At 46.8% G+C, this 26,783-nt stretch overlaps 1 protein-coding gene across 6 annotated transcripts in view; it reads right to left on the reverse strand.

The window, feature by feature from the left end:
* The window catches only part of LOC126986357 (cell adhesion molecule Dscam2-like), a 93,649-nt gene that overhangs the window by 7,225 nt on the left and 59,641 nt on the right, over positions 1–26,783 (reverse strand). For 2 of the 6 annotated variants that reach the window (XR_007739624.1, XR_007739623.1), the window contains exons 26-42: positions 24,583–24,651; positions 21,700–21,849; positions 20,818–20,957; positions 19,800–19,956; positions 19,219–19,367; positions 18,739–18,859; positions 18,022–18,161; positions 17,572–17,713; positions 16,912–17,045; positions 16,523–16,682; positions 15,674–15,820; positions 15,073–15,240; positions 14,195–14,373; positions 13,333–13,399; positions 12,354–12,623; positions 11,238–11,382; positions 8,623–8,696 (exon numbers count right to left, since the gene is read on the reverse strand). Coding sequence is in view for 4 of the 6 variants with exons in the window: in XM_050842412.1 (XP_050698369.1) it covers positions 11,238–11,382; positions 12,354–12,623; positions 13,333–13,399; positions 14,195–14,373; positions 15,073–15,240; positions 15,674–15,820; positions 16,523–16,682; positions 16,912–17,045; positions 17,572–17,713; positions 18,022–18,161; positions 18,739–18,859; positions 19,219–19,367; positions 19,800–19,956; positions 20,818–20,957; positions 21,700–21,849; positions 24,583–24,651 (2,338 nt within the window). In the remaining 2 variants the exon portion in view is untranslated. The remainder of the gene's footprint in view (positions 1–8,622; positions 8,697–11,237; positions 11,383–12,353; positions 12,624–13,332; positions 13,400–14,194; positions 14,374–15,072; positions 15,241–15,673; positions 15,821–16,522; positions 16,683–16,911; positions 17,046–17,571; positions 17,714–18,021; positions 18,162–18,738; positions 18,860–19,218; positions 19,368–19,799; positions 19,957–20,817; positions 20,958–21,699; positions 21,850–24,582; positions 24,652–26,783) is intronic. The other 4 variants (XM_050842412.1, XM_050842410.1, XM_050842411.1 and 1 more) reach the window with 3 other exon arrangements.

The following is a 26,783-nucleotide window of genomic DNA, read 5'->3' on the forward strand; positions in this document are numbered from 1 at the left end:
AAAACACTAAAGGAGTCTCAAATAAAAGAAGAATTTGATATCCATGAGTTCAAACTTAGTACGCATCTTGACAATTAGAATTCAAATCAAAATATATAAGGAAAATACTAAAGGAGTCTCAAATAAAAGGAGAATTTGATGCTACGAGTTCACAGTCTCACACATGTTGGAAGTTACACAGCTGCCTCGCATGTTTGGGTCGAATGGAAGTTACATTTTTTTACGCAAACATATTAGGTTGACTCCTGAAGTTGTAAAATTAATATAACCAAAGGAATGAATCACTTTAAAGTTGTAAAATAATTGTACGAAGATGAAAACTGATGTGTTGATTTAAAGCTGCAAAATACGTAATTATATAAACAAGCATTTTAGTTTACGCTTATAAATGAAAACTTATGCGTTGATTTAAAGCTGCAAAATAATTATATAAACAAGCATTTTAGTTTACGCTTATAAATGAAAACTTATGCGTTGATTTAAAGCTGCAAAATAATTATATAAACAAGCATTTTAGTTTACGCTTATAAATGAAAACTTATGCGTTGATTTAAAGCTGCAAAATAATTATATAAACAAGCATTTTAATTTAAGCTTATAAACTGATGGATAAAAAGTGTTTCTAGGTTTCAGATTGGTAAATCAATATAGATAAAAAGTATGGGAAGTCATGATCAAAGTAAAATCTAAATAATATTGGGACAAACTAAAAAAAATAAACCAACAAATGCTGTCAAAACAAATGCGTCCTTCACCCTTGAATGCTTCCTCTGGTGCAAAAAAAATATCAAATAGAAAAATAAATATACAAAAACTCAGGACACACGAACATAAGGTGAACCGTGCCTAGAGAACACCTGGAAGAGAGGGGGGTCAGGGGACGACAACCAACACCTGTTACCGTGTTACTTTACCACCACAGACCAAGGGCTCGGAGGACAACACACTCATGACACTGTGGGCGCAGCAGAGGGGGAGAGGGAAAGAAAAAGAGGAGCCCTAAGACAACTCTGTGACCTGAAATAGTGACACATCTGGAACATCTATCTCTTGTTGATCTTTCTACTGTCTGCAGGAGTTGTACTTGGGGACTTTATGGGTCGTATCACAAGACATTTCCCCGCCCAAGAACACATATTTGCCAAGGCTTTCGTAGGAGTTGTGGGCATTTCCAGAGGTAGTTTTATGACCCTGGTGGTAGTGTGACCCTTCTTCTGTACTATGAACCTAAAGAAACACATATCTGCCAAGGCTTTCGTAGGAGTTGTGGGCATTTCCAGAGGTAGTTTTATGACGCTGGTGGTAGTGTGACCCTTCTTCTGTACTATGAACCTAAAGAAACACATTTGCCAAGGCTTTCGTAGGAGTTGTGGGCATTTCCAGAGGTAGTTTTATGACCCTGGTAGTAGTGTGACCCTTCTTCTGTACCATGAACCTAAAGAAACACATATTTGCCAAGGCTTTCGTAGGAGTTGTGGGCATTTCCAGGGGTAGTTTTATGACCCTGGTGGTAGTGTGACCCTTCTTCTGTACCATGAACCTAAAGAAACACATATTTGCCAAGGCTTTCGTAGGAGTTGTGGGCATTTCCAGAGGTAGTTTTATGACCCTGGTGGTAGTGTGACCCTTCTTCTGTACTATGAACCTAAAGAAACACATATTTGCCAAGGCTTTCGTAGGAGTTGTGGGCATTTCCAGAGGTAGTTTTATGACCCTGGTGGTAGTGTGACCCTTCTTCTGTACTATGAACCTAAAGAAACACATATTTGCCAAGGCTTTCGTAGGAGTTGTGGGCATTTCCAGAGGTAGTTTTATGACCCTGGTGGTAGTGTGACCCTTCTTCTGTACTATGAACCTAAAGAAACACATATTTGCCAAGGCTTTCGTAGGAGTTGTGGGCATTTCCAGAGGTAGTTTTATGACCCTGGTGGTAGTGTGACCCTTCTTCTGTACCACGAACTTAAAGAACCACTCATTAACACCCGATTGATCCCCTCTTTGACCTTTAGAAATAGCTGGTGTGATATGGCAGTCTTGTAATACCATCCTATGTGTTTTAACCTGCCTCCTTTGTTGTAAAAATTAGAAAAATAAAGAGAAAGATAAAAAAAAAAATAATAATAGGTTGGTGGAGTAAGCTTCATATCCTCCTGAACATGAGTATTATGAAATGGTTTGCATGAGTGATGATTTTTTTCTCATTTTTCTCGCTTAGAGGGACCTTTAATCTACATGATCCCCGCAGCTACCGGGTTAAAAAAAAGGACGACAAAATTTACCTTCACACCCGCCAAAACAGAAACACACACATCGGCGAGGCAGAAACAAGAGGTTAAAAAACTGAACACATTTTTTTTACGGTAACTAAAAGGAATTCGACTTGGCTTCACACACCCACCAAAACTTAACTTATTTATATTCTGTTGTTAATCCAAGGTGACATGGGTGTTAGTTCATGTTAGTTAGAGGTTAGGCATCACAGCATCACACTTCTTGAGGTCAGAGTGAGTGAGGAGAGACTGGAGTGAGACAGAGAGACAGAGAGAACATGAGAGACAGAGAGACAGAGAGGGAGAGAGAACATGACAGAGACAGAGACGGAGAGAGAACATGACAGAGAGGGAGAGAGAACATGACAGAGAGACAGAGAGGGAGAGAGAACATGACAGAGAGACAGAGAGGGAGAGAGAACATGACAGAGAGACAGAGAGGGAGAGAGAACATGACAGAGAGACAGAGAGGGAGAGAGAACATGACAGAGAGACAGAGAGGGAGAGAGAACATGACAGAGACAGAGAGGGAGAGAGAACATGACAGAGACAGAGAGGGAGAGAGAACATGACAGAGACAGAGAGGGAGAGAGAACATGACAGAGAGACAGAGAGGGAGAGAGAACATGACAGAGACAGAGAGGGAGAGAGAACATGACAGACAGAGAGGGAGAGACGGAGAGAGAACATGACAGAGAGGGAGAGAGAACATGACAGAGAGATACAGAGAGGGAGAGAGAACATGACAGAGACAGAGAGGGAGAGAGAACATGACAGAGAGACAGAGAGGGAGAGAGAACATGACAGAGAGACAGAGAGGGAGAGAGAACATGACAGAGAGACAGAGAGGGAGAGAGAACATGACACAGAGAGACAGAGAGGGAGAGAGAACATGACAGAGACAGAGAGACAGAGAGGGAGAGAGAACAAAACAGAGACAGAGAGACAGAGAGGGAGAGAGAACATGACAGAGAGACAGAGAGACACAGAGGGAGAGAGAACATGACAGAGAGACAGAGACAGAGAGAAACCATAAAAAAAAACAGACACATCCTCCTGTCATCCCAAAACACACACACACACACACACACACACACACACACACATATACCAAACACTACCCATAGCACCATGCAAAGATTAAGTAATGAAAGGGTCACCAACACTTGATAGAAGAAACACTGTACTAAGAAAAACAATAATAAATCAATCAAACACTCAGAGGTAAGGGCTGGGTAAGGGCAGGGCCAAAGGGCGGGGCACAGGAGCTATCAAACACGCATCATTGAGGCTTTAAAAGAGGGACAAAGCCTGGAAAAGGGCGGACACACACGGTCACATTCCCAGCAAGCAGTGCACGGTGCATTAAATGTTAGTGTGTGTGTGTGTGTTACGTTTGCGGGTGAACACACTGAACGGGGGAGGTGGGGGGTGGCTGAGGGAGGCTGGAAGGGGTAAGGGGTGAGGTGCTGGGGTGAGGGGAGAAGGTGGTGGGGGTGGAGGTGCTTTAGCTGTGAGGTGTTAGGGTGAAGGGAAAGAAATGGTGGGGGTTGGAGAGAGAAGAGAGGATGGGCGTGAGGTGTGAGATGCTGGGGTGAGAGGAGAGGGTGATGGTGGTGGTGTGAGGTGTTGGGATGTGTTGGGGTGAAGGGAAAGAAATGGTGGGGGTTGGAGAGAGAAGAGAGGATGGGGGTGAGGGGTGAGGTGCTGGGGTGAGAGGAGAGGGTGATGGTGGTGGTGTGAGGTGTTGGGACATGCTGGGGTGAAGGGAAAGAAATGGCTGTGGTGGTGATGCTTTGGGAGAGATAAGGGTGAGGTGTGAGGTGTCTGGTGCTGCGGTGAAGGAGAGGAGATGAGAAAGGAGTGGAGTTGGTGGTGTTGGTGGTGATGAGTTTTGGGGTGAAAGATTAAGTGTGAAATCTGTGTTGTGTTGGGGTGAGAGAGAGAGAGAGAGAGAGAGAGAGAGAGAGAGAGAGAGAGAGAGAGAGAGAGAGAGAGAGAGAGAGAGAGAGAGAGAGAGAGAGAGAGAGAGAGAGAGAGAGAGAGAGAGAGAGAGAGAGAGAGAGAGAGAGAGAGAGAGAGAGAGAGAGAGAGAGAGAGAGAGAGAGAGAGAGAGAGAGAGAGAGAGAGAGAGAGAGAGAGAGAGAGAGAGAGAGAGAGAGAGAGAGAGAGAGAGAGAGAGAGAGAGAGAGAGAGAGAGAGAGAGAGAGAGAGAGAGAGAGAGAGAGAGAGAGAGAGAGAGAGAGAGAGAGAGAGAGAGAGAGAGAGAGAGAGAGAGAGAGAGAGAGAGAGAGAGAGAGAGAGAGAGAGAGAGAGAGAGAGAGAGAGAGAGAGAGAGAGAGAGAGAGAGAGAGAGAGAGAGAGAGAGAGAGAGAGAGAGAGAGAGAGAGAGAGAGAGAGAGAGAGAGAGAGAGAGAGAGAGAGAGAGAGAGAGAGAGAGAGAGAGAGAGAGAGAGAGAGAGAGAGAGAGAGAGAGAGAGAGAGAGAGAGAGAGAGAGAGAGAGAGAGAGAGAGAGAGAGAGAGAGAGAGAGAGAGAGAGAGAGAGAGAGAGAGAGAGAGAGAGAGAGAGAGAGAGAGAGAGAGAGAGAGAGAGAGAGAGAGGATGTTCATGGTGATTCAAGGGCATAAAAAAAAAGGAAACAAATGCGGAAAAAAAAAAGCCCGCTACTCACTGGTCCTAAAAAGAGTTAGAGGAGTGGCTGAAAGATAGGTCGATTTCAGGAGGAGATCGACGTGTCCGGATGAGGTAAATATTATAAGTTGTAAAGGGGATGAGAGGAAAGGTGGATGAGTCTGACTCTGAGGGGTATGTTGTCGTGTGTTGTGTTACGGTTAGAGGAAAATGTTGAGGATCGACTCTTGAATAGGGGGTGAGATGCGTGTTTCTTGTGTTTCGCTGTGTTGGGGTGACAGGGAGGTGGTCGGGAGTGATTCTTGGAGAGGGGTGAGCTGTGTTTTCTTTTGTGCGATGTTGTATTGGGGTGAAAGGAAGGGACAGGCTTTTTGAGAAGGAGGTGCGATGTGTGTTTCTTGTGTTGTGTTGTGTTGGGGTGACAGGGAGGTGGTCGGGAGTGATTCTTGGAGAGGGGTGAGCTGTGTTTTCTTTTGTGCGATGTTGTATTGGGGTGAAAGGAAGGGACAGGCTTTTTGGAAGGAGGTACGATGTGTGTTTCTTGTGTTGCGCTGTGTTGGGGTGACAGGGAGGTGGTCGGGAGTGATTCTTGGAGAGGGGTGAGCTGTGTTTTCTTTTGTGCGATGTTGTATTGGGGTGAAAGGAAGGGACAGGCTTTTTGGAAGGAGGTACAATGTGTGTTTCTTGTGTTGTGTTGTGTTGGGGTGACAGGGAGGTGGTTGGGGGTGATTCTCGGATAAGGGGAGAGGTGCGTGTGGTGAGGAGTGTGGGGGGTGAGGTGAAAGGAAGGGGCAGACTTTTTGGAAGGAGGTACGATGCGTGTTGTTCTGTGTCGTCTTGGGGTGGGGTGAAAGGGAGGTCGTGGGGGGTGATTCTCGGATAAGGGGTGAGGTGCGTGTGGTGGGGTGTGTGTGAGGTGTGAGGGGGACAACAACAAACACAGTGCGAATGGGTGATATGTACAGCAAAACACACACACACACACATACATACACACACATAAATACACACACACACACATACGTACATATACACACACACATACATGGGTGATGGTGTTAGTGGGTGGTGCAGTGGTGCAGTGGGTGTGTACATGGGGGAAGGAGGAGGAGGAGGAGGAGGAGGAGGAGGAGGAGGAGGAGGAGGAGGAGGAGGATATGGTGACAGTAAAGTTGAAAGAGAAGTAAAATGAAGGAGTAAAAAAAAAAGAAGAGAGAGAGAGAAAGAGGAGGAGGAAGAGGAAGAGATGATGATGGGAGGTGGAGAAGGAAGAGTAGAAATAAAATAGAAAGACTAGTATAGAAAATAACGAGAGGAAAGGATAAGCAAAACATTGATGGTTGTAAGGAAGGGAAAAAGAGAGGAAGGGAAGGAGAACAAGAGACGATGATGGGAGATGGAGAAGGAAGGGTAGAAATAAAATAGAAAGACTAGTATAGAAAATAACGAGGGGAAAGGATAAGCAAAACATTGATGATTGTAAGGAGGAAGGGAAAAAGAGAGGAAGGGAAGGAGAACAAGAGACGATGATGGGAGATGGAGAAGGAAGGGTAGAAATAAAATATAAAGACTAGTATAGAAAATAACGAGAGGAAAGGATAACCAAAACATTGATGATTGTAAGGAGGAAGGGAAAAAGAGAGGAAGGGAAGGAGAAGAAGAAAACGGAGGCGAACGGAGAGCATCAAGGACCGAGAAATTAAGTAACAGGCTTTTTTTCCTTATTTTTTCCTTAATTCTTTTTTTTACAGCAAAGAAAACTATAAAAAAAGCCAGCTACTTACTGCTCCTGAATAGAGGTCAAAGGAGCGTCCAAAAAGAGAGGTCAATTTCAGCTGTAAAAAAAGGAAAAAAAGGCCGAGGGAGGAGAGACAGGAAAGAGACAGGAATCAGGCCTTTTTTTCATTACTGTTTTCCTCATTTTTTACGCCCTTGAACTGTCTCCTCAGCTGTAAAAAATAATAATAAAAAAAGGCTTAAGAAGAGAAAGGAGAGAGATAAGAAGCAGATAAGAATGGGCTGCGGAGATACGAACATTACATCCATTATTTTTACAACAAAGGAGACAGCTCAAAGGCACACAAAAAAAGGAAATTATAAAAAAAAGCCCGCTACTCGCTGCTCCTAAAAAGAATCCAAAGAGGTGCCCGAAAGAGAGGTCATATATAAGACAGGCACATACAGACAGCAGCGGAGGCAATATCAGAAGTAAAATAGACAGGTTATGAAGGAGGAATTAGAGATATAGAAGCGGAGATTGAGAAAAATAGGGGTTGAAATAGAGGGAGTTAGCAGTGAATGAAAGAGTTTGAGGGAGACAATATCAGTAGTAAAATAGACAGGTTATGGAAGAGGAATTAGACAGAGAAGCGGAGATAGAGGAAAATAGGGGTTGAAATAGAGGTAGTGGGTAGTGAATGAAAGAGTTTGAGGGAGACAATATCAGTAGTAAAATAGACAAGTTATGAAGGAAGAATTAGACAGAGAAGCGGAGATAGAGGAAAATAGGGGTTGAAATAGAGGCAGTTAGTAGTGAATGAAAGAGTTTGAGAGAGACAGGAGAAGGTACGCGCAGACAGCAGCGGAGACAATATCAATAGTAAATTAGACAGGTTATGGAAGAGGAATTAGACAGAGAAGCGGAGATAGAGGAAAATAGGGGTTGAAATAGAGGCAGTTAGCAGTGAATGAAAGAGTTTGAGAGGGATAGGAGAAGGTACGCGCAGAAAACAGTGAAGACAATATCAGAAGTAAAATAGACAGGTTATGGAAGAGGAATCAGACAGAGAAGCGGAGATAGAGAAAAATAGGGGTTGAAATAGAGGCAGTTAGCAGTGACTGAAAGAGTTTGAGAGAGTTAAGAAGCAGTGGCAGAGTAACACAGTGCAGAGTTAGGTTAAAGAAGCAAAATGAGAAAAGAAACTGGAGAAATAAGAAATGACAGAAGAGTTAAGGGGCTATTCCACTGGGCAAATTTTCCGTGGATCTTCCGTCAAACCACAATTTCCGCTGGCGTGGTTCTCATTTGTTTCTTGTTATTGCAGCTGATGATGATGGGAAATCTACCGTAGCTTTGGAAGATCGTGGACGCGTCAGAAAACCACGGAAATATCAGAACCACGCCAGCGGAAATCGTGGTTTGACTGAAGATCCACGGAAACCTTGCCCCTTAAGAGTTAAACACAACAGTAGAGTAAAACAGTCCAAAGTCGATAGGAGAAATAAAAGATAAAAAGGAGAAACAAGAATGGGAGGTGGTAGTGAAGGACATGAGGGTAAGGTGAAGGGGTCTGCAGAGGTGAGGGAAGGGTGTGAGGTACTGAGACAAGAGGGAGGCTGAGAGAGTTGAGGCTGTGAAGAGCTGTGAGGTGACTTAATTCAGGCTCGGACAGTGATATTAGGCAAGGCAAGGTGAGGTTCAGGGCATAAGGTTAACAGGGTAGCAAAGACTGTGAGTGGGGTGAGGTTAGGCTGGGCAGTGAGTGGGGTGAGGGCAGAGGTGAGTGGGGTGAGGGCAGAGGTGAGTGGGGTGAGGGCAAAGGTGAGTGGGGTGAGGCTGGGCAGTGAGTTAGGGCAGGGATGTGAGTGGGGTGAGGGCAGAGGTGAGTGGGGTGAGGCTGGACAGTGAGTTAGGTAAGAGCAGTGAGTTAGGTAAGGGCAAGGGTGAGGTGTGAGGGGTGAGGGGCATATTTAGTGAAGAGTGAGGGAGGGGCACTGACCTCACCCCGGCCTGTCTCTCTCCCGTGTCCCCCAGCCGGCCTCCTCCCGCCTCCCAGGAGCTCACTTGATTGGCCTGGGAGAGAACAATTGATGGGTGGAGGTGGTCAGTCACTCCCGATGGTGTGTTGGTGACGGCGACACAACCACAACAACGACAACAGCGACAACGGTTAAGCGGGTAGAAAAGAAAATGATGAAAAGTGACGGCCAGCGGCAGACAACACAGAGAGACACACACGCACGCACGCACGCACGCACACTTGTATACATAGACGCACGCACATACGCTGTTGTTGTTTGTTGTTGTTGTTATTGTTGCTGTTAATGATGTTGAATGAGAGAGAGATGCACACACACACACACACACACACACTTGTATACATAGACGCACGCACATACGCTGTTGTTGTTTGTTGTTGTTGCTGTTAGTGATGTTGAGAGAGAGAGAGAGAGAGAGAGAGAGAGAGAGAGAGAGAGAGAGAGAGAGAGAGAGAGAGAGAGAGAGAGAGAGAGAGAGAGAGAGAGAGAGAGAGAGAGAGAGAGAGAGAGAGAGAGAGAGAGAGAGAGAATAAGAAAAGACAGGAAAAATATCAGTTCGTGAAGATATTATGAAAAAAATATGAAAATGAAAAAATATGGTTGAAAAAGTGAAAAAAAAAACATTATATACTAATTTAAATCCCCAAAAAATATTATACCTTAACATACTATATCCAGTGTGTGTGTGTGTGTGTGTGTGTGTGTGTGTGTGTGTGTATTTACCTAGTTGTGATATACGGGAAAAGAGCTACATTTATGTGTGTGTGTGTGTGTGTGTGTGTGTGTTCGCAATCCTACTGTTTCCGTCCCTATCACACGGCTACACGCACTCTGGGCTCATGCACCAAACCCTTGCCACACAGCGCTCCCCTGATGCACTCTATGAGGTATACAGTCTGCAGGAGGAGGCAGGCAGGGAAACTTAGAAGCACAACAGAGAAACTATATGACATCAAAAATTACACACATATGTTCATACTCTCTCCCTCATTCATAATAAAGAAAATATATTGAGATTCATAGCAATACCTTATAACCAAATTAGGTCACACACACACATACATACACACATACGCACACACAAGAAACATTCATGATTTTAAGGGAAAGTTGGATAAGAGAGGATATGGAGACGGGACAGCGCGAGTGTAGCTCTTTTCCTGCATGTCACAACTAGGTAAATACAACTAGGTTAATACACACACTCACAAAAACACACACACTTTTAAAACTAAGTCGGATTAAAATATATATTGAAACAGGCAAAAGCGAGGTTATCTAAAATCCTGTATACTATAACACACACACACACACACACACACACACACATGAAGGCATACACAGACCAACCTTGCACTATACAGCCAGAGAGCAAGAAAATACACCAACTAGACTAGAGCAGATGCAAAAGGATAGCTGCTGAAAAATGGGTGAGTGAAAGAAATCCGTGCAAATGTTAAAGTTACCCATTACTACTGTGGTTTTCTCATACTGAACGGAAAGAAATATAGATAGACAGAAATAGAATGAGCGAGAGCAAGAGAGAGAGAGAGAGAGAGAGAGAGACTAACACACACACACATATATATATATATATACACAGATCAAAACACTCACTAAGAGGAAAGAAAAAGATTATAGAGAGAAAACAAAAACCTGATAAATATACATAATAAACAAACAATGGATGGACATACGAACAAACTCACACACACACACACACACACACACACACACATCAAAGACATCAAACACACACACACACACACACACACACTTCATCCTACACTGCCTTCTGCTACCCTACACACACACACACACACTCACACTAACAAACGCACACACCCTTCACAACCCCCTAAGGAGATATCTCAACCTCTCCACAACCCCGATCTCATAATGAAACCTCGAACCCTAATGCCCTCCAGACACACCCACCCCAACGCACTCCACTCTCCAACTCCAATCCATAAGCAACTCCCTGACCTTAACCTACAACCCAAGAGTTCCAACACACTCTAATCGCTATCTACAGTCCCTTAACCTAACCTACAACCTCACAATCTCACACATCAGACTCAAACGCACTCCAAAACCCCATCTTTGAACACTTAACGTAACCTACAACCCCACAACCCCACACATTAGACCCCAAAACACACCCTAATTCTAATCTACAATCCCACAATCTTCCCATCAGACACACAAACACACCCTGACCCTAATCTATGAAACCTCTGACTAACCTACAACCCCACAACCCCACACACTAGACCCCAAAACACACCCTAATTCTAATCTACAATCCCACAACCTCCCCATCAGACACCCAAACACACTCTAACCCTAATCTGTGAACACCCAAATAACTTACAATCCCACAACCCCAAATACCAGACTCCAAACACACCCTAATCCTATTCTAACCTAACCTAACCCACAACCCTACAACCCCAACATGCCACACTCCAAACACACTCCCTGATCTAACATAACAGTCTGCTAACCCCAATCATTTACACTCCCAACACACACACACCCTTACTTAACCTCCCACCCCCCAACCCCAACGCACCTGAAGGACGTCTCCTCAAAGCCAGTGCGCGAGGTGGAGCGACTTTGCCTCTTGGTGCTTTTCTTCCCGCGGCGAGGGTGTGCGCGCCGCCCCGAGCTGGAGGTGTCCGTTGAGGAGCTGCTATTTTCCTGGGACTTGCTGGGCTCTGGGGGTGACAAGGTGGAGACGGGAGGGTGAAACATGGGTGAGGGAAGGTCGACATGGGAGAGATGGGAGATGGGGATGTATGGGAGGCTAATAAGGTGGAGATGGGAGGGTGAAATGTGGGTAGGGAAGGTTGACATGGGGGAGGTGAGAAGGGAGTCAGATGGAAATGTATGGGAAGGGATGGGAGGTTTGTGGAAGGAGGTGAAATGGAGATGTATGGGCAAGGAGTGGATGGTATGTAGGAAGGAAAGGTAGATAAGGGTGTATGTGGGAGAGGAAATCTACTCTGTACTGACTCACCCTTCGCCCCCCTCACTTCACCCTACGGTCTCTTCCACCCTGACTCACCCTCATCTCACCCTGCTGTCTCTTCCACCCTGACTCACCCTTCCACCCTGACTCACCCTCATCTCACCCTGCTGTCTCTTCCACCCTGACTCACCCTTCCACCCTGACTCACCCTCATCTCACCCTGCTGTCTCTTCCACCCTGACTCACCCTTCCACCCTGACTCACCCTCATCTCACCCTGCTGCCTCTTCCACCCTGACTCACCCTCATCTCACCCTGCTGTCTCTTCCACCCTAACTCACCCTTCCTCCCTCACCCTGCTGATATCTCCACCCTGACTCATCCTTCCTCCTTTACCTCACCTCACCCTGTCTATTACACCCTAACTCCTTTCCTTCTCACCCTCACCTCACCCCACTGTCTACTCCCCCTGACTCACCCTGCACTTTTCTCCACCCTGACTCACCCTTCCCGCTCTCATCCTCACCTCACCCTGTCTATTCACCCTACTGTTTACTCACTAATGACTCACCCTTCCCCTCATCCTCACCTCACCCTGTCTATTCACACTACTGTTTACTCACCAATGACTCCCCCTCCTCCCCCTGACTCACCCTTCCCCCCTCATTCTCACCTCACCCTATCTATTCACTCTACTATCTACCCCCCACTGACTCACCCTGCTGTCTACTCCTGACTCGGTGCTTGAAGATGTCTGTGCTGCTCCTCAGTTGACTCACAGCGGACTCGGGCCTGGAGCGACTACTGTGGGCTGGGTGTGGGTGGATGTGGGCGTGGGCCAGACCCGCCGACTCAGCGAACGTGGGCGGCGAGTCCCTGGTGCCGGGCCCTTCCGAGTCGCTGCCCAGTGTGTCATACTCGCTGATGGGCATGTGAAGAGACAGGATCTTCTTCACCTCGGAGTCTGTGCTGCCCAGGTTGTCCGATTCTGTAGGGTGGAGAGAGGCATGAGGGAGGGATGACGGGAAGGGGTGAGAGGGTGAGAATAGGGTGTTGGTGGTTGTAGTGGTAGGGTGATGTGTGAGGGGTGAGGAAGGGGTGAGAATGGGATGTTGGGGGTTGTAGTGGTAGGGTGATGTGTGGAGATGAGTGTGAAGAAGGGGTGACAGAAGGGGTGTGGTGTACAGGGGTGATGGGAGGGGTGAGAGAGGGGTGCTGAGGTTAGGGGGTGAGTTGGGGGTGAAGAAGAAGTTATGAGGGGTGTTGTGTGTTGTGTGGAGAGATAGAAGGGGTGGAGAGAGGCATGAGGGAGGGGTGATGAGAAGGGGTGATGGAAGGGGTGAGAAGATACGGAAGAGATTTTGGGAGTCACTGTGTGGAGAGGTGTGATGTAAGGAAGGGGTGACAGAAGGGGTGTGGTGTACAGGGGTGATAGAGAGGGGTGCTGAGGTTAGGGGGTGAAGTTGTGTGGAGAGATAGAAGGGGTGAGTGAGGAAGAGGTGATGGGGTGAAGGGGTGAGGAGGCAAGGTAGGGGTGACAGAAGGGATGTGCTGTGAAGGGGGTGATGTAGGCCTAGGGGGTGTTGTGAGGAAGATGTGGATGAAGGTAAACAAGAACTCAAAACATATACGACCATTCAAAAAAAAAAAAAAAAAAAAAAAAAAGTGGTCGGTCCTTCCGCTCCTCCGCTCCTCACCTGTGCTCTCCACGTGCGGATCCCGTCTTCCTTTTCTCCGCACCTTAGTGTACTCCGGCTCCTTCTGCTGCGAGGGCGAGTAAAGAGTGAGCATCAGATTCAGCGTTGAGTAAAAGAGTGAGTGTAAAAATGGAGTGGGTACAAGGATGAGTTATATAGAGATGGTCTAACACAAAACTCAGCCTTATTCTTTATCCTACAATCAAGTAAACACACACACACACACACACACACACACACACACACACACACACACACTAAATTACCGGAAACTCTGAGGGAACATACTTATGAAGAAAGACTGGAGATATTGGGACTAACAACACTGGAGGGAAGAAGAGAGAGAGGGGACCTAATAGCATTATACAGGATACGAGAGGGATTGGAGAGACTGGGCAGGGAAGACTTAGTGGTACGTGACAGGAGTGTGACAAGAGGCAATGGTAAGAAACTGAAGAAGAGCGACTGTAGGAGAGACATCAAGAAATACAGTTTTCCATACAGAAGCATAACAACATGGAACGGACTTGACGAGGAGACTGTGTGTGCAAAAACGATTCATGAATTTAAAGCCGAACTGGACAATAAGCGTTATGGAGACGGGACAGCACGATCGAGGCTCTTTTCCTGTATTTCACAACTAGGTAAATACAACTAGGTAAATACACACACACAAAACAATGATAGAGGAGTTGGAATGGATGCAAGAAATAAAGATGACGAGGGATGAAGACAAGAGGAAAGAAAAACGGAAAACTAGGAGAAATAAAACTGAGAAAAGAAGGAAGAAAGAAAATGGAAAGAAACTAACCCTAAATATCCCCCCACCCCACCACACACACACACACACGCGCAAACTCACATGTCTCAGAGGGAAGGTCTCGAGGGTGGTGCGTTTGGGGTCGTGGTACACAAACGCGCCCTGCACCGAGTGGTACGGCCCTGAGTACACGATGCCCGAGTCAGTGCTCTCCCCATAGTGGCTCTTGGGCACGGCGGGCAGCTGGAAGGTGGCGTAGGGGCAGATGTCCTCGATGTAGTCTGTCGGGGGAGAGGCGCTTTAGTAAGTGTGAGCAGGAAGGGGTGTTAAGGTGAAGGGGGTGTTGAGGGTTGTGTGAGGAGATGTGTGAGAGGTGAGAAGCATGTGCTGGTTGTACTGGTAATGAGATAGCAGGCAACATAAGCAGAAGAGAAGTAGGAGTGGGGGGAGAGAGAGGGAGTTTTAGAGTTAGCAGGGATGGGCAGAAGAGTAGAATTGTCACAGGAGAAAAGAGTTATCAAGATGTATAAGCAGAAGAGAAGTAGGAGTGGGGGGAGAGAGAGGGAGTTTTAGAGTTAGCAGGGATGGGCGGAAGAGTAGAATTGTCACAGGAGAAAAGAGTTATCAAGATGTATAAGCAGAAGAGAAGTAGGAGTGGGGGGAGAGAGAGGGAGTTTTAGAGTTAGCAGGGATGGGCAGAAGAGTAGAATTGTCACAGGAGAAGAGTTATCAAGATGTATAAGCAGAAGGAAGGAGTAAGAGAAGGATGGAGAGGATGTCCTTGATGTGGTCTGTCAAGGAAGAGGAAAGAATTAGCAAGTGTTAGAAGTAGAGGTGTCATGGATAGAGAGAATTAACAGGCAATATAAGCAGAAGTAGGAGTAGGTGCAGAGAGAGGATATTAGAGTTAGCAGGGATGGGAGGAGAGTGTCAAGCCATGGAAGTCAAGAGTCAGGGCTCGGCGGTTCATCCACCCTCACCATCGACAGTCCCGTTCCCTGAGGACTCCTTGTTGGTCGCGGTGTCCTGGGTGGAGGGCGTGGTGGGCGGGAGGGCCGAGTACTGCTGGTGCTGGTTCTGCTGGTTCTGGATCTGGGCGGTGGATGGTGACTCCGCTATCCCCTCCGAACCACTCCTCTCGCGCATCTCTGGGGGGGGGAAAGAGACAAAACGAGACTCCCATTAATACATCATCCTTTGCTAACAGATACCTCCATTGCTTCTCTGAGTGTAGCTTACTGCCCCTGTGATGCCATATTTAGCAGGAAGGTCAATAAAGAGAAAAGGGGCAGAAGAGGAGGAAAAACGAGGGAGAAAAGTAAGACAGAGACCGCTCCGGAAAAAGTAAAACAGAAAATGAGGAAAAAGTAGAGAAAAGGGAGAGAGGAAAAGGAGGAAAAAGGAGGAAGTGAAGTAAGATGGAGGCGACAGAAAATGAGGAACGTGAAAAAGGAAAGTGAAAGAGGAGGACGAGGAGGAGGAGGAAGAAAAGGGAGGCAACAGAAAAGAGGAACATAAAGAGGAAACTAAGAGGAAACAGAGAGGAAAAAAAGAGAGCACAAAGGGAACACTCCTACTCACTCCGGCGCCTGAAGACACACACCACCGCCATCACCACCTCGATGACGATGACCACCACCACCGCCGCCGGGATGACCACTCGCAGGTCCTGGTACAGCGGAGGGGAGGCCGCCCCCGCCCCACTGCCCTCCTCCCTCGTCAAGAGCACTGTGGAGGGGAGGAGAGGGAAGAGGTGTTAGTGAGTGGGGTGAGGGAGATGAAGAGGAAGAGGAGGAGGAGGAAGGTGAGGAGGATGAGGATGATGAGGAGGAGGAGGAGGAGTAAGAGGAAGAGGAGGAGGAGTAAGAGGAAGAAGAGGAAGAGGAAGCTAATGACAAACTGAAATTGAGCAATGATACATGAGGAGAGAAGTGCAGGGGAGGTAAAGAGGAGGAAGAGGAAGAGGAGGAAGAGGAGGAGGAGTAAGAGGAAGAGAAGTAAGAGGAGGTTATTGACAGACTGAAATGGAGTAATAAGTAAACCCAAAACACTCCACAATCACTCCACAAACACCTTTAAGAACAGGGATAAACAAACACACTCAAACACACCCTAACACCCCCAACACCCCACACCACAAACACCTATAAGAACTGAGGTAAACAAACACACACACACACACTTAAACGCACCATAACACAGCCCCCTAACACACCCCAACGCCCCCACACCACAAACACTTCCTATAAGAACTGAGGTAAACAAACACACACACACACACTCAAACGCACCATAACACACCCCAACACCCCACACCACAAACACCTATAAGAACTGAGGTAAACAAACACACACACACACACAAACGACCATAACACAGCCACATAACCTCCCCCACCCCTCCACCCCCCCCCACACTAACGCACGCACCTCCTTCAAGGGTTAGGGTGGAGACGTCGTAGGTGGCAACACTGGACCCAGCATGGTTGTGGGCCGTCACCTTCACCGTGTAGCGGGTCGCCGGGGTCAGGTCGCGGATGACGTAGGTTTTCTCGTTGGGCGCCACATTGTTCGCCACCGAGATCCATTCCTGGTGGGCGGATGAGCGGATGTGGTTAGGAGTGGATGATATAGATGGATGAGTAAGGGGATGACTCACCCCCTTCCCTTTACTTCACCATTCCCAAAATTGAACTCACCCCCTCATCCCCCATCACACCCATCTCTCTTCCCCCCCCTTCACCCCACCACACCTCTAACCGCCCCCACACACACATATTCATCCCCCTTCTAACCCACTAACACACCCCCTTACGCACCCTAGAGGAGGCCGCGCGGTACTCAATGACGTAGTAGAGGATAGGGCAGCCGCCATCGCCCCAGGTGCTCAGGTGGACCAGGATAGAAGTGGAGTTGACGTCGAGTAGCCTCTTCCGCCCCGGCACCACTGGCTCTGTGTGGGGATGAATGTGGAGGTTAGGAGCGTGGATGACATACAGGTGGTTCTCGAGTTGTGAAGAAGGAGAAGAAGGTGAAGGTGAAGGAAGGAAGGAAGGAAGGAACAATATACAGGTTAAGTTATGGAGAAGGAGGAAGGAGGGACGGATGGCAGGGAGGTAAGATTGATGGAGATAAGGCTTGAAGGAAAGTATAGAGAAAAAAGTGAAGGAAAGAAGGAAGGAAGGAATGATATACAGGTAGTCCTTGAGTTGCAGGGAAGGAAGAAGGAGGGAAGGATGGCAGGGAAGGAAGGAGGGAAGGATGGCAGGGAGGTAAAAGGGATGGATATAAAGTTTGAAAGGAAGGAAAGAGAAAAAATGAAGGAGGTGGTTAGGGGAGGAGAGTGAGTAAATAGTTTCATCTTATATTCTAACTTTTTAATTTGTACTTCCACCTAAATTCCATCTACCTCCACTGTTTTCTTTACCTACTCTCTCTCTCTCTCTCTCACTCTCTCTCTCTCTCTCTCTCTCGCTCACCTGATCCCTTGGTGGAGGTGGTCAGGATCTCCGAGGGCAGGCCGGTCCCCACCTTGTTGTAGGCAGTGACGTAGAGCTGGTAGCGCGACCCACACACCAGGCCGGACAGGGTGTGTGTGGTGCGTGCGGTGTGGAGCTCAACCTGCAGGTGTTCGAGGTGTGAGGCGGAGGGGAAAAAGCTTGATGATGATGTGAGAAAAGATGGAAAATGGAAAAAAAAGAATGGGGAAAATAGAAACAGGAAAAAGAAGAAAGGAATGGGAAAATAAAAGAGGAGAAAGAAGAAACGGATGAAAAAAGGAATGAGAAAATATACGAGAGAGAGAAATGAAATAGGAAAAAATAAAAAAAGGATAAAGAAAAAAAGAAATGAGAAAAAAAAAATAAAATAAAATCTAAGCAAATACACCCCCTCACCCCTCACCCCTACACACACACACGAACACACACCTCCTCCCAGTTGCCATATTCCCTCTTGTAGTTCATGATGTAGCCTCGGACCGGCGCGTGGTGTGGCTTGAGGCTCCAGCGTAGTGTGAGGGCGTCCCGAGAGCTGCCCTGCACGTAGAGGGTGGGCGGGGCGGGCGGCACTGAGGGGGGGAGGGAAGAGCAGAGGTTAGTGGTCAGGGGGTAGGTGAAGCTGGTAACACTGGGAGAGGAAGAGAACAAGGTTAGTGGTCAGAGGTTAGGTGGGGGCTGGTAACACTGGGAGAGGAAGAGAACAAGGTTAGTGGTCAGGGGTTAGGTGGGGGCTGGTAACACTGGGAGAGGAAGAGAACAAGGTTAGTGGTCAGGGGTTAGGTGGGGGCTGGTAACACTGGGCAAGGAAGAGAACAGGTTAGTGGTCAGGGGTTAGGTGGGGGCTGGTAACACTGGGAGAGGAAGAGCACAAGGTTAGTGGTCAGGGGTTAGGTGGTGGCTGGTAACACTGGGTAAGGAAGAGAACAGGTTAGTGGTCAGGGGTTAGGTGGGGGCTGGTAACACTGGGAGAGGAAGAGAACAAGGTTAGTGGTCAGGGGTTAGGTGGGGGCTGGTAACACTGAAGGGAGGAAGAGCAGGAATTAGTGGCCCCCTGAAATACCTAATCCAAAGCCTGTTTTTTGTTATGTTAGAGTGAATAGGATAGATACAGCTGCCTACACTCCCCTCACACCCTCGCACACTCACCCTGCACTTTGAGGAGGTAGGAGATGGAGTCCTTGCCATGGGTGTTGCTGGCTGAGCAGGTAAGGTTGCCGGCGTCAGTCTTCTGGACGTCCCGGATGAACAGCGAGCCGTTGGGACGCTCCTGGGTGAAGGCAGATGAATTAAAGTCTGACACTAATATGAAGTTCCTTTGGGTGGGGTTCAAACCTCTTCAGAACGCTGCCACACCCCCCCCAATACACCACTCCTTCCCTATATGTCAGTTATGTACTATTTGAAATTGTGCCATGACCAGGGGACTTCCAGAGCAGGCCCCCACAACCCAACTTCAAATCGCAGTGCAGTACAAGTCCAAAAGTACAGCCGGCAAGACTTACATCATCGGCAAGTGTTAATTTAGAGGTTTAGTCATTAAGTCAAGTCCTATCATAACATTTTAGTCTGATAAAACGTCAAGGGGTCCAACACCTTACCTGACATCCTTCCACACACGGCACTCACCTGTATCCTGTCCGAGGTGGCGATCTTTTTCCCGTTGAGCGTCCAGGTGATTTCAGGTGGTGGCTCCCCGACTGAGTGGCACTGTAGCCGCACATCCTCCTTCCACGCCACTTCCAAGGGGCCGCCGAAGGAAGCGATCTGCGCCGACACTGTGGAGGGAACGCAGGGGAGGCTCAGGCGGTGGAGGGTAGAGGTGAGAAACAGTAGAGACCTGACCTGATGTGTGTGTGTTCTTGGTTCATTCACGTCATTACAAGTCGAGGTTCAGGGGGTTGAAGGGAGGAGAGGTTTGAAAAAGTGACGACCTGACCTGATGTGTGTGTGTGTTTGTTGGTTCATATACATTGCTGCAGTGGAGAGGCTCAGCGGGTGGAAAGGCAGAGGTGTGAGGAAGAGTTTGTTAGTTATATACATTATCAGAGGGGGGAAGCTCAGAGGATGGAAGGGCAGAGGTGTGAGGAAGTGTTTGTTAGTTATACACATTATTAGAGGGGGGAAGCTCAGAGGATGGAAGGGCAGAGAGGTCAGGAAGTGTAAGGACCTGACCTGATGTATGAGAAAGTGAAGACCCACACACTCACCCTTGGACGTGGGCTTCACCAGGATGTTGTCAGTGGGCGGGCCTTCCCCTGTCTGGGTGGAGGCGGACACCCAGAACTCGTAGGTCTCCCGGCTGCTAACACCCTCGGCCATGTAAGATGTCTCCCCCGGGCCGAGCGTCCTGGCCGGCAGCTCCCTCTGTGATTCAATGTAGCGTGAATTAATTTAGGATGAGTTTCTTTGGTGCCGTAAGAACTAAGACACTATAAACGGATGTCCTATAGTGGAGGGCTAGAACGAGACTTGTGTGGGTGATGGTGGTGGTGATGGTAGCAATATGGATGATGCTGGAGGTATATGGTGATGGTGATGGTAGCTATGGTGGTGATGACTGTAGTGCTGATGGTGATGATAATGAAAAGCCTGAATTTAGCATAAGCCTATTTAGAGTGTGTTTCTTGACCTTTTGGATGCAGATTTCCTACAAGAAGACATCACCAAGCTACAGGAGTGGAGCAACAAGTGGCTGCTACAATTCAATGAAGAAAAACGTAGTCATGTACCTTGGGAGGGGAAATCCAGCACACCAATACCACATGGGAAACACTCCACTATCCACCACAGAGGCAGAGAAAGACCTGGGAGTGTATGTTACCAGGCTACCAGTGAAGGGATATCCAGCCCAACAATACCACATGGGAAACACTCCACTATCCACCACAGAGGCAGAGAAAGACCTGGGAGTGTATGTTACCAGGCTACCAGTGAAGGCCAAATCCATGCCTATCACAGCGGACGGATTAAGGATACATCTTGCACTAAGGTTAAGGATATATCTTGCACTAAATCAAACACAGAGCACAAAATAAGCACGAAAAAGGGATGTACGGTGGAATGGCTAATTAGTGTCAATCAAATTTTTTTTTTTTTTTTTTACAACAAAGGAGACAGCTCAAGGGCACAAAATTCGATGTTTGGATGTGGTGCGGTCTCACCCTGTATCAAACTAACAGGGAGCATATGGCAGAGTACACCCTAGTTAACGCATCTCACACTCACCCTGTTTTGGTCAGCAGTGATGGCCATGTAGAGCGTGTACTTGGTGAGCACGCCGTTGACCTTCGCCGGGGCCAGCCAGGTCACAAGGATGGTTGACGGGGAGCTCACCACAGCCTTGATGCCGGCCGGACTCTCGGGAACTGTGGACGTCAACAATGGTATGAGATGGCGGTCAAATTCATGAGCATATATTTTTTTTGTCCTTGTTTGTGGTGCTGTCTTTGAGGGATGAGTGAGCGGAGGAAAGATTAGCCTTGTGCCCTTAATGCCTCTCCCTCCCTACCAGCAGACTAACGAGACATTTAAAGGAGGATCTAAACTTACATCCTAACTGTGTCTATGGAACTCAGTGGAAAATTAGCATAGAGGCAAGATGTACCATGCACCCTAATGCCTTTTCTATCCCTTCCAGCAAAATAACACAACATTTAATGACTATTTCATACTAAAACGCTACTTGTGGCAATGTAACTTAGTGAACAAAACAATAACGCAACACTTAAACGACTCATTCACACTAGCATCCTAACCTGGTAACACACTGACATCAATGCAACTCAGTAAATAAAACAGTAACGCAAGATTTAACGACTCCCTAACTCACACTAACACACTGACATCAATGCAACTCAGTAAATAAAACAGTAACGCAAGATTTAACGCCTCCCTAACTCACACTAACACACTGACATCAATGCAACTCAGTAAATAAAACAGTAACGCAAGATTTAACGCCTCCCTAACTCACACTAACACACTGACATCAATGCAACTCAGTAAATAAAACAGTAACGCAAGATTTAACGACTCCCTAACTCACACTAACACACTGACATCAACGCATCTCGGTACACACAACAAGCAATCCGTCACCCCTCTTACCGTCCTGCAGTGTGCGGCAGAAGACAGGGGACGAGGGCACACCATCGCCAGCGCTGGTGTAGGCCAGGACGCTGATGCTGTAATTGGTGTACTTCTCCAGGTTGAAGATGTTGGTGCTCTCTCCGGCGGTCTCGCTCTGCAGCTCCTCGTCTGTGGGGGCGGGCCAAGAAACGGGGCAGGTGAGGGAAGGAGGGTGAGGAGTCGCTGTGTATGTCTGTATGTTGGTTTCACGTTCACACATATAGGAGAGGGAGTGTTAGAGTTGGTGTGTGTCCTAATTTTGTCTGGTCTGAAGGCTGAATCATGTGGTCTATCTACTCTATTTTGTGACATGTGGGAAGGAGGTTTCATGTGGTCTATCTATGCTATTTTGTGACATGTGGGAAGGAGGATTCAGGTGGCCTATCTATGCTATTTTGTGACATGTGGGAAGGAGGATTCATGTGGCCTACCTATGCTATTTTGTGACGTGGGAAGGTTTCATGTGGTCTATCTATGCTATTTTGTGACATGTGGGGAGGAAGATTCATGTGGCTTCTAGATGTTCTTTTCCTATATTCTGGGTGTTGATGAATGCATGGTATGTGTGATTAGAAACAGGGCAGGTGGGGGAAGGGGGTTGAAGTCACTGTTTGCTTCTATGTTGTTTTGGCGCCCACACAGAGAGGAGAAGGAGTGTTAGAGTTCGTTTGGGTCCTAGTTTTGTTCTATTCCATTGGTGCCGAATAGTCTGGTCTGAAGGCTGAATCATGTGGTCTATCTACGCTATTTTGTGACATGTGGAAAGGAGGGTTTGTGCAGTTTCTAGATGTTCTTTTCCTATATTCTGGGTGTTGTTAAATGCTTCACCTTCAGTCGCATGCCAGCCTGTCTTACGTGCATGCCTTCTACTGTCTGTGTGCTCGGATTTTATAAGTTAATTATCAAATCCTGTTGTATTATTATAATGATGTAGTTTTTTTCCGGTAATGTTACCGATACATTCTTGATGGATTAACGAACTTAGAGGTATCAACGTTAACATTTAGGTTAACGATATAATAGTTAACAACGCTAAGATTTTGATTAACGATGCCCACCGCTGCTTAATGGTGACCTGATCCTCTGTGGTCAGTGTTTGGATTTTGTATGGGAAACTTAGGATCTGAACTCATGTGCTTCGATCTTTCTGTCTCTTAAAGTGTGGTGTGTGAGGATTTATATACAAGGGGATAATACTCTGTGATATGTGTTTGGATTCTGTATGGGAAACTTAGGATTTGAACTCATGTGCTTCGATCTTTCTCTCTCTTAAAGTGTGGTGTGTGAGGATTTATATACAAGGGGATCCTGTGTTAATGGTGGTCTAATACTCTGTGATATGTGTTTGGATTCTGTATGGAAAACTTAGGATATTAACTAATGCACTTCTTTCTCTCTCTCTTTCTTTCTCTTCGAATCACACACACACACACACACACACACACACACACACACACAGAACTTCCTTTCATGTACACTTAATCATGTGGTTCTTTCTCTCTCTTTCTTTCTCTTTCAATCACACACACACACACACACACACACACACACACACACACCTCTCATGCACACTTAACCACCAGTTCACATATTTTTGTCACCTCTCATAAACTCCAGAATAACACCCACCACACACCAAACCTCCAAACTCTCCCTGGGGTGTCTGCAGGGTACTGTCTCTCCTCTCCACAGCCTCCCGAGATACTGACACACCCCGGACAGCTGTTTACACCAATGCCCATGCGAGATAGAGGTACGCATTTTTAAACGATTCAGCTGCCCATTACGTCTGTTTTCCAAGGCCATAGAGAAGATTAGCCGGGTTTTCATGGGTGTTTTTTCCGTTCATGGTGTGGTAGTCATGTAAAACTACCACCAGGAGCGCAAAAGGGTCCATGGAAATCCCAGCGACTTTTCCGAGAGGCTTTTAAAACAGGCGAACTTAGGTGGATATGTTTAAGAATACACACCATTGCTACATATATGCCAATGAGCGAATTAAAATTTTTATTATTATTATTATTATTATTATTATTATAGCCTGAAAAAACCCTTGAAGCACCCTCAGCATGTCCCCTTTTAAGGCCCAAACAGAATGAGTCTCGGGTCGGCATTCAGAGCCTGACCCAAAGTGCTCCTCTGTTAACTCTCAAAGGCCATCTCACCTTAAAGACTGACTGCCTGATGCTCTTTAAACTTAAGTGCAAGAGTGTAAAGATTATAGAGACAAGTTTGATTAGGTTCTGTTAACTCTCCCAGGCCATCTCACCTTAAAGAATGACTGCCTGATGCTCTTTAAACTTAAGTGCAAGAGTGGAAAGATTATAGAGACAAGTTTGATTAGGTTCTGTTAACTCTCCCAGGCCATCTGAGCTTAGACTGACTGCCTGATGCTCTTTAAACTTAAGTGCAAGAGTGGATAGATTATAGAGACAAGTTTGATTAGGTTCTGTTAACTCTCCCAGGCCATCTCACCTTAAAGACTGACTGCCTGATGCCCTTTAAACTTAAGTGCAAGAGTGGAAAGATTATAGAGACAAGTTTGATTAGGTTATGTTATGCTTAAGTTATGTTGGCTTAAGTTATGTGAACCTGAGGACTTAGTAGTGATTCTGACAGCTTGTAAACACACTGGAGGAGAGACCTTGGCAGTGGTGCAAGTTTTGGTGTTATGCTTAAGTTACGTGAACCTGAGGACTTAGTATTGATTCTGACAGCTTGTAAACACACTGGACGAACCTTGGCAGTGGTGCAAATTTTGGTGTAAACAACTCAAGGGCCAAAAGAGTGCAAGAGGAAGAAAGGGAGGGAGAAGAGGACTGTGCACCCCCCCGGGCACACGCTTAAATTCGCTTCTCTCACCTTTACTCTTATACAGCGGCAAAACCACCGCCTTCTTCCACTCCCCTGGGACCACTCCGTCCATCCAGACTTTCAGAGACAAGAGAACACACATTAAAAAACACACACTGGAAAAAAACATAAAAAAATTAAAAACCCAAGCATTCAGAACACTCGGACGGGTGTGCTGGTGTGGCGGTCCTGGGAGGCTCCTGTGTGGATGTGGGAGGGCGGGGGCAGGGGCGGGGCAGGAGGAGGAGGCAGGCGTTGGGTGGGTGGGTCTTGAGTGTCAGCCGCCAGTGTTTGTATGTCAAGGAATGGGAGTGAGTCAGGCCACTACTGCTAGACTTAAAAATGCTACTTGCTGTGCCTCCCTCCAGCACCGTCTGTGGCACTCTCTGTGGTTCATTACAGCTTCAAAATAACAAGACACTCATCGTCATCGCCATCTTTATTTCACTCCTCATTACCTATCGAGAACGCTGATAAAATACTGCTCTAGTGATTTTTTTTTTCATCCTCCTCAGTGACTGTTTCCTCCCAAGGCCAACTGAGACACCCAAGAGGCCACGGGACCTTTCTGGTGAGTGTTCAGGCAAGGGAGTTGGCCCTGTCCCTGGCCGCACCTTCCTGCATCACGGGACTTACTGCCCACACACTTCACACACACTAAAATAAAAATCATGTTCTTTCTTAATCTTTACAGAAGCTGCAATAACACAGTGAAAAAATCTCAAAATGTATACAGTGAGTGCCAGGCTTCAACCCCGGCCGGGCCTGCTGAATAAAAGTTTGGGCAGAACACCAACATGCCTTGCACTTTTGAGCTTATAAGTGGCTCACTGGTGTGCTGCCCTGACTTCTGTTCTGAAGGCCCAGGTTCAAATCCTGGCACTCAAAGGTGTATATTTTGAGATTCTTGAACCTTCATGTCTTGAATGATATATTATAATCTAAAGGAATTCAAAGACTGTTGTCATTTCATTTTACTTGCTTGGATTAATTTTCAATAATGTTTTAGTTCATAAAAATAATAATTCTGAATCTAAGTGAACCTGCTTATCAAAAGCACTGAAGTTTTATTGCAAGTTCAAGTGAGCTTCAATTCATGAAGCTCAGCGGTTCTTTACTTTTATAATTTGCTCCTGAGGCAACACAGCGGCATCAGTGTGTGTCTGGAGGGAGGCCACCGGGTGACTTAATGCATAAACTTAACATACGAAACTTATTCAAGGAACCTAGGTGTGTGTGTGTGTGTGTGTGTGTGTGTGTGTGTGTATATGTGCATGTGTGTGTGTGTGTGTGTGTGTGTGTGTGTGTGCGCGAGTGCATGCGTGTGTGCGTGTATACATGTGTGTGTGTGTGTGTGTGTGGACAACATGTGGGTGACTCATGCATCGGGGTGGTGGAGGAGTACAAACGGAGGGAGGGGTGGAGCGGACAGCAGAGCAGCGGAGATAATAACTAGGACCGTGCAGGAGGAGTGGGGGGGGGGCGGGGAGGCGAAGGGTTTGCATAATTACAAAAAATACATATGGAAAAATACAGAGGAATTGCTTCAAAAAATTATCCTCTATTATATACAATTCTCTCTAAAAAATGTACAGCATGAAAACACTGCCTATGAAAACATGTCAACCTGTACTTGGTCAAGGGTCATGTGGTGTGCTGCTACCCTGACTGTGGAAGACTGGCCGAGAGGGACAGGCCTTCAGCTGCCCCTATAAGAAGCGCCGTAATGATAACACTTCACCAGCCAGGATGATCGATGGTACAAACCCCTCTTACTAGTGTCACGCCTAACTTCTTGTGTCCGGCCTTTTTAAGATGTTTGATGGTTCACAATATGCACTAAAATCCATTAACCGTGTAGTAGTGACGGGCCAAATTTGTGGGTTTACAGTGTAGCAGTGATGGGCCAAATTTGTGGCTTTACCGTGTAGCAGTGACGGGCCAAATTTGTGGCTTTACAGTGTAGCAGCGACGGGCCAAATTTGTGGCTTTACGGTGTAGCAGTGACAGGCCAAATTTGTGGCTTTACCGTGTAGCAGCAACGGGCCAAATTTGTGGCTTTATGGTGTAGCAGTGACGGGCCAAATTTGTGCCGTGATTTAAACCCCCCAAAATAGATGATACATAATCTGATCACAAATGCTTCGATATATATTATGAAATGGTTTGTGTGAGTGATGATTTTTTCTCATTTTTCTCGCTTAGAGGGA

The sequence above is a fragment of the Eriocheir sinensis genome, chromosome 61 (assembly GCF_024679095.1).
Source record: "Eriocheir sinensis breed Jianghai 21 chromosome 61, ASM2467909v1, whole genome shotgun sequence".
In the NCBI taxonomy this organism is placed as follows: Eukaryota; Metazoa; Arthropoda; class Malacostraca; order Decapoda; family Varunidae; genus Eriocheir; species Eriocheir sinensis.